The 6,382-nt window shown below is 62.0% G+C and overlaps 1 protein-coding gene across 1 annotated transcript in view; it reads right to left on the reverse strand.

The window, feature by feature from the left end:
• Positions 1 to 6,088, reverse strand: part of OSBPL5 (oxysterol binding protein like 5) — a 20,438-nt gene extending 14,350 nt beyond the window's left edge. Inside the window, exons 1-5 of the mRNA XM_044919540.1 lie at positions 6,085 to 6,088; positions 5,803 to 5,837; positions 5,493 to 5,649; positions 3,276 to 3,358; positions 489 to 581 (exon numbers count right to left, since the gene is read on the reverse strand). Of these exons, the coding sequence (XP_044775475.1) occupies positions 489 to 581; positions 3,276 to 3,358; positions 5,493 to 5,649; positions 5,803 to 5,837; positions 6,085 to 6,088 (372 nt within the window). The remainder of the gene's footprint in view (positions 1 to 488; positions 582 to 3,275; positions 3,359 to 5,492; positions 5,650 to 5,802; positions 5,838 to 6,084) is intronic.
• Positions 6,089 to 6,382: the final 294 nt, after the last annotated feature.

Consider the following 6,382-nt stretch of genomic DNA (forward strand, 5'->3'; position numbering starts at 1 on the left):
CCCCCCCCCCCCACCCCCCCCCCCCTGCCCTGCTGGCCTCAGACCTGCGGACATACACCTGCCCGTGGCCACCCAGCACCTCCTGAGATGACAGCCACGCGGACCTGCTGCTTGTCGTCTACAACGCCCGCCAGGGGCGGGGACATCCCGGCATACCCCGGGCACGGGAGCGGGGAGCCTGGTAAGCATCTTGCATGAATGAATGAGTGAATGAGTGAGTGAGTGAGTTAACCTGAGGCCCAGCTCTCCTCCAGGTGTGCTTGGGGCCTGGGGACCTAGGGGCCTGGAGGTGGGATGGAGCATCTGTGCCCTGCATCCCCGTGGGCCTCAGTCCCGCAAGGCCACTCGGGCTCCAGTCACTGCAGCCTTGCCCGCCAGCTCTTCTGTCCTCAGGGGCACCCCGGGACCCTGCCCAGCCCTGAGTCCCTCCACGCCCTCCTGCACGCTGCTGCACATCAAGACACAGCGGGATAACACAGTGCACTCACGCTTGAGAAGCATGGCTCAGAGCCAGGACCCCCAGCGTCTGACCACAAACGTGCAACCTCTGAAAGTGACTTCAAGAAGCCGTTTAGGAAGACCTACAGAACAGGAGCCGCATTTGTAATCACACACCTGACAAGGGTCTGGTGTCTAGCATATATAAAGAGCTCTTACAACCCAACAATAAGGACAAACAACATGATTCAAAGATGGGCAGAGGACCCGAACAGACATTTCTCCAAAGGAGTCCTACGATGGTCGAGAAGCACTCGCACAGATCATCAGTCATTAGGGACACGCAAATCAGAACCACAGAGAGACACCACCACATACCCACTGGGACCACTACAACAGCGATTAAGGAAAAACTCAGAGAATCTAAGTGTGGTGCGGTTGTGAGAAAGGGGAGCCCTCCCTTGTTGCTGGTGGGGTCGTAAAATGGTGCAGACGCTGTGGAGGGGAGTCTGGCAGCTCCTCAAGAAGTTAAATACAGAATGCTTGAGAATTCCACGTGACCCTGGAGCGACCACCTGGCCCGCAATCCCGCTCTTATGAGCTCCAACACGGTCACCGGAGCTGAAGAACGAAGACAGCCCAGATGCCCACCAGCGGGTGAATGGACCAGCCAGGGGTGGGCCGTCCACACCTGGGATATGACTCAGCTCTAAACAGGAGCAGGGCACGGCCACATGCCACGACACGCGTGAGTCTCAGAACACGGTGCATGATTCCATCGCCACGAAATGTGCCGAACTGGTAAGTCCACGGACACAGGAGGTGGCGTCAGGGCCGCGGAGCTGGTAAGGGAGCGGGGAAGGCTCTGACGGGGTTTCGGGTTGGGGGACGGGAATGTTCTGGAACTAGACAAGAGGTGGTGGTCGCATAGCATAGCAAACGCACTGAATGCCCTCGAACTGGGCACTTAAAATGGCTGGTTTTAGAATATCTGAATTTCACTTCACAAAAAATACAGCATCTCTACTAGCTTGTGTCTTTTCCCAAGCTGGGTCTCTCAAAGCAGCCCCAAGTTGCCCTTAGGAATCTGGGGGTATATGGAGCTTTCTCCCCCTGCCCCCGGGCTCTGACGTGTTGCAGGTTTAACTCGTTTTGTCTGGAGCGGTCTCCCCGCCCAGGATACCACGCTCTCCCCCTGCACCCACGGCCCTGCATGCGGCTCAGGCGCCGCTCAGACCTAATTACCAAATGGATGGGATCTGAAGTTCGAACAAGTCACATGTTTGTGATGGTGTTTGTATGTTATATTGGGTTGTAGAAGGACACAATTATGTTTTTGGTGTTTTTATGCCAGAGGCTTGTATCTTGAAAAAATAAGTAACCCAAGTGCCAACTGACGGATGAATGGATCAACAAAATGTGGTCCATCCAGGCAACGAATATTCCTCAGTCTTAAAAAAGGCAGGACACGCTGACATCTGCCAGAGCATGGATGGACCTGGGGGACGTGATGCTGAGTGAGATAGGCCAGACACAGAGGGACAAGTACTGTAGGATTCCCCCCACGTGAGGTCCTTAGAGTCTCCAGATTCACAGGGAACAGAGTGGACGGTGGGCGCCGGGGGAGGGGCGGGGGTCGGTGACTCAGGGGGACGGAGAGTGGACGGTGGGAGCCGGGGCTGGGGGAGGGATGGGGGTCGGTGTCTCATGAGACGGAACTTTATTTGGGGAGATAGAACGTTCTGGTCATGCATGGGGGACAGCTGCACAACAGTGGGAATGTGCTTAGTGCCCCTGAGCTGTGCGCTTAGAGATGGATAGGTCGGTAAATTTGGGGCATTTTTTACTGCAATGAAAAAAAGAAAAAAAAATTAATTAAATAAAAATAAGTCAGTAAATAAATATGCCCTGGTTGCTCCTGCAGCAGTTGGAAGCCCTGGGGCCCAGGAAGGGAAAAGGGAAATGCAGGCTCCAGAGTGGGGAGTGCCCACCAAAGGTTTGGTTTCTTCTCCGCCTGAGGCAGACATGGGACAGACCATGAGAACCACAGCAAGCCCTCCTTTGATGGACGAGGGCATGAGGTCCCAGAGGAGTGAAGCAGTCGCTCGGGATCACACGGGGGGCGGCAGGTGGCTGGGCAGGGGTGAACCTGGGGTCTGTCTGCACTGCTCCCCAGCCCCATCGCCAGAACCCAGAGCCACCAACCTCCGTCAGTGTGTGGGGCCACGTCCGCCCCGGCCTGAGACCCTCTGGGGGACAGAAGTGTGCGCCTAAACCCTGCAGGTGGTGCCCGGGGCCTCGGCACCCTCCCTGGACCCAGGTTCTGCCTGGAGGGGCACAGCCGGGCCGGAGCCTAGAGGGGCTGGCCTGGGAAGCGCGCAGGGGGTGGGGGTGGGGGGTGTGCATGCATTTCCAGAACTCAGCACCCCTCTGCAGAGGGGCGTACCTGGTGGAGGGAACAGCAAGGCAAAGGCAGAGGGAGGGAAGGCTCATCCCTCGGTGGTTTCCCTACAACAGAAGGACTCCAAGGCCTCCTCTTACACTGTTTTCTGCCCCTAAATGCCACTGAGCAGCCCACAGCCCTTCTCCAGTGCCCAGCCTCCCTGGACTGTGTTATGCCAAGAAGGGGGCTCCAATAAACCAGCTAACAAGCACTGTTTGTGACTCTGTCCGTCATCCCAGCCTCCCCAGATGCGGGGTTCAGAGCTGCCCCTCCTGGCACATGCGGGCTGGGGGTGGCAGGCTAGGCCCGGTGCCCCTGTGCCTCCCCCCAAGCTACTTTCCATTGTCCCCTGGGCAGACTCCCTGTCCGAGTCCTCCCATGGCCAGGCTCTTACCGGTGGCCCCTTTGTGGCAGAGCCTGGGGTCGGGGGCCCTTCATCCCTCGGCAGCGATGGGCCATTGGGCTCCATGTCCTTCCCTGCAAGAGAGGGGCCAGAGTGGGGACCAGGGCATGGCAGGAGGGCCGGTCCCTCCGGCTGGCCGCCCTGAGTGAGACACGGGCCTCCTGGGCAGGGCAGGAAGCCAGCCGAAAGATCTAACACCACCAGCCAGGGTCCCTGCAGGGAGGGACCCAGGAGCGGAGGCCCAGCTCCCACGACCTGTAGGAGGAGCCCAGGCACCTGGGGCACTGGTGCAGCATGTCTTTGGGGTCCCATAAGGCCAGGCACCCCACTTTCAGAGGAAGAATGCGATATCCAGGTTCTGAGGCACATGGCGGGTTCAGGGTGCCCGGACCACAGCTGGCCTTCCCTCTCGCCCTGACCCTCTGGGAGCTGGGCTCTCGGAGGGAGGTAGCCGGACATGGTCCCTGCTCCCCGACCTGGCAGGTGTCTGGATTCAATCTGGGAAACAGTCACCCTTCCCTAGCTCCATCTGTTTTGAAGAGGGTTTCCAAAGCTCGGGTTTATGGGCAGGGGGACGAGGGATGGGCTCAGACCTTACAGCTTACTGCTGGGTCCCCGCACTGGGAAGGGGGGGAACCATCCTGGCGGGGCGGTGAGGACAGGCGCCCCCAGAGACAGCCCTGGCGGGGGCTCTGCACACCCACTCCCCGGAGCCCTGGGAAGGGGCTGGGGGCTGGGGACGGCGCGCCGTGCTCTGCAGAGAAGCCAGCCTGAGGAAATGGTTCTGTCCTCAGGGACCCAGGTTCCCCTGGGGCAGGAAAGGCCCTGGAACAGCAGCCACTCCAGGGGCCACGGCCTTCCTGCCCCAGCCGGGGAGGCCTTGCTGCCTCCGCTTCTGCATCCGCAAAGCTCCCTGTGCCCCGACACCCAGCGCCCGGGCTTGGGGGTGAGCAGGGGGCTTTCTGCACTTCCAGGGCGCCCCTCCCTCCAGGCCCCCGTCTTGGGAGGCTTGTCCTGCAGCTGTCACCTCCGTGTGGGTGCTGCCTGCTGGCCTGGGCGGACCCGGAGCCCGTGGCAGTCGGAGGCGGGCACCAGTTCATCTCCTCCGTCCACACCCCCCCCCCACCCCTGCCCCCAGGACCTGACACTCTTCTCCTCCTGGAGCAGGTCCCTGCCTGCTGGGTCCTGCACTGCATGGGCCAGCCGCCCTGGGGACCAAATACCCCAGAGCCTGGCCGCCCACTGGGACTGCCCTTTCCCTCCCCCTGCTCCTGAGAGGACGCGGCAGCAGAGACGGAGGTCAGATGTATTTCCCCAGGCGTCCCGTGCCCCTGGCCCATGTCACCTGACGAGGCGCATGCCATGTGGCCTGTTTCCATATCTGCTTGTGAGATTTGGGGTGGGAGGTCCCCAGAAGCCCCCCAAGCCCTGACAGTGTGTCGGTCTGAGGCTCTCCCAGGGTCTCCAGGGTCGGGACGGACACTGCAGCCGGGAAGGTTTCGGGCATCTCTGTCCTCCCTCCCAAGGCAGGCAGCGGGCAAGGGGCAGGCGGGCTGGAGTCACAGACACGCAGGGAGCGCTCAGCTTAGACTCTGCTGGGCGGCCGGTGAGGAATTAGGTGACGGCGCAGGGCGCACCTGGAACCAGGAAGGCACCAGCAGGTGCAGGGGACCCTGTGCCCTGTGGGCTCAGTGCTTCATGCACCAGAGGCATGAGAGCCCCCTCCGGTCTGGACTGTTCCCTCTCAGAGCCCGGGACTCCTCTGCAGCTAGGAGGAGGTACTAATATCCCCATTTTACAGATGAGGAAACTGCCGAGTCCCGAGAGGTCCTGCCCCTGGCCCAGGGTCACCCAGCCAGCAGAACTGGGGCTGGGACTCAGGCTGCCTGCCCTGAGAGGCTAGGTTTGGGACCGCCCCACCACACTGCCTCTCCAACGACCAGCTGCCCCCAGAGCCCAGGCGAGGGAGCCCCCTGTTGACCTCCACAGCCAAAAGGCTGTCACCTGGCCCCACGGGTCCCAGGGCTTCAGTACCCTGCTAGCCCTTTGTTCATTCTGCACAGTACCAGCACCTGGGTGGCGGTTAGCTGAGCAAGGCTGTCGCCCGCCTAGCCAGGACAGCACAGAGAGGGGAAGGGACCTGCCTGAGGTCACAGAGCCAGGGGGACCCAGGCCCCGGCGGCCGCCCCAGCCCATGCCGGCGCTGACCTGGGCTGAGGGGGTAGAGCTCATTCTCTCCACCGAAGAGCAGGTTCCGGCTGAGTTTCCGGGGGTCGACTTTCTGGGGGGTGGAGGAAGGCGGACACAGTGAGAAGCGGCGGCGGAGAAAGGCCTCCTCCTTCATGGCCTGGGTGCTGGGAGGCTTCTGGAAGGAAGGAAGAGACGCGGTCACACCTACGTGGAGAGCAGGGGCGGCCCTAGGGGCCGGTGGGCAGCCTCCCACCCACCCTGGCAAGAGGCACTCCACAGGTCAGGGGTCAGTGGCAGGGGTCACCCCGTCTTATAGTCAGGCCCTCACTTGGGACGTCTCAAACAGACGAGGGCCTGGGGGGCCTGCAGACCAGCGGGGGGGGGGGCGGTCAGCGCAAGGAAGGCCGTGCCCAGGCTTCCCAGAGCCCTCGAGGGAGGACTGCGCCCGAGTCCGTGTTGGAAGCTTGGCCCAGACCAGCCCTGTCCAAGTGTAGCCCCTCATGGGTGTGGCAGGCACCTCTCTCTGGAAACACCCCACCCCCAGGCCCAGCACTAAATTGGCTCTGTCGACCCCGGCCACGGCCACGTGGACCTGAGACGTGCCACTGACCCATGCCGGGCCACCAGAACTTCCCTCCCTGGTGACAGAGCTCTAGGTGGGGAGACGGCCGCTGACGCACACAGCGGGGTGGTGGGGGTGGCCGAGAGCTGCCTAGAGAGAGTGGACGGTGCCCAGGGCACCAGGGGCAGCTGGCCTGGGACCAGACCCCGCTGCCCTGAGACCCTGCCCCCCGCACCCCCTCGGTCTGTCCTCCGTCTGCTTCGGCTCCTCCTCGGGGGTCTCTGCTGCTGGCGCCCCAACAGCTTCACTCGGAGAGAGACACAGGTGTGCTTAAAGCCAGGTGTGC

This window comes from Neomonachus schauinslandi, chromosome 11 (assembly GCF_002201575.2).
Source record: "Neomonachus schauinslandi chromosome 11, ASM220157v2, whole genome shotgun sequence".
Taxonomy (NCBI): domain Eukaryota; kingdom Metazoa; phylum Chordata; class Mammalia; order Carnivora; family Phocidae; genus Neomonachus; species Neomonachus schauinslandi.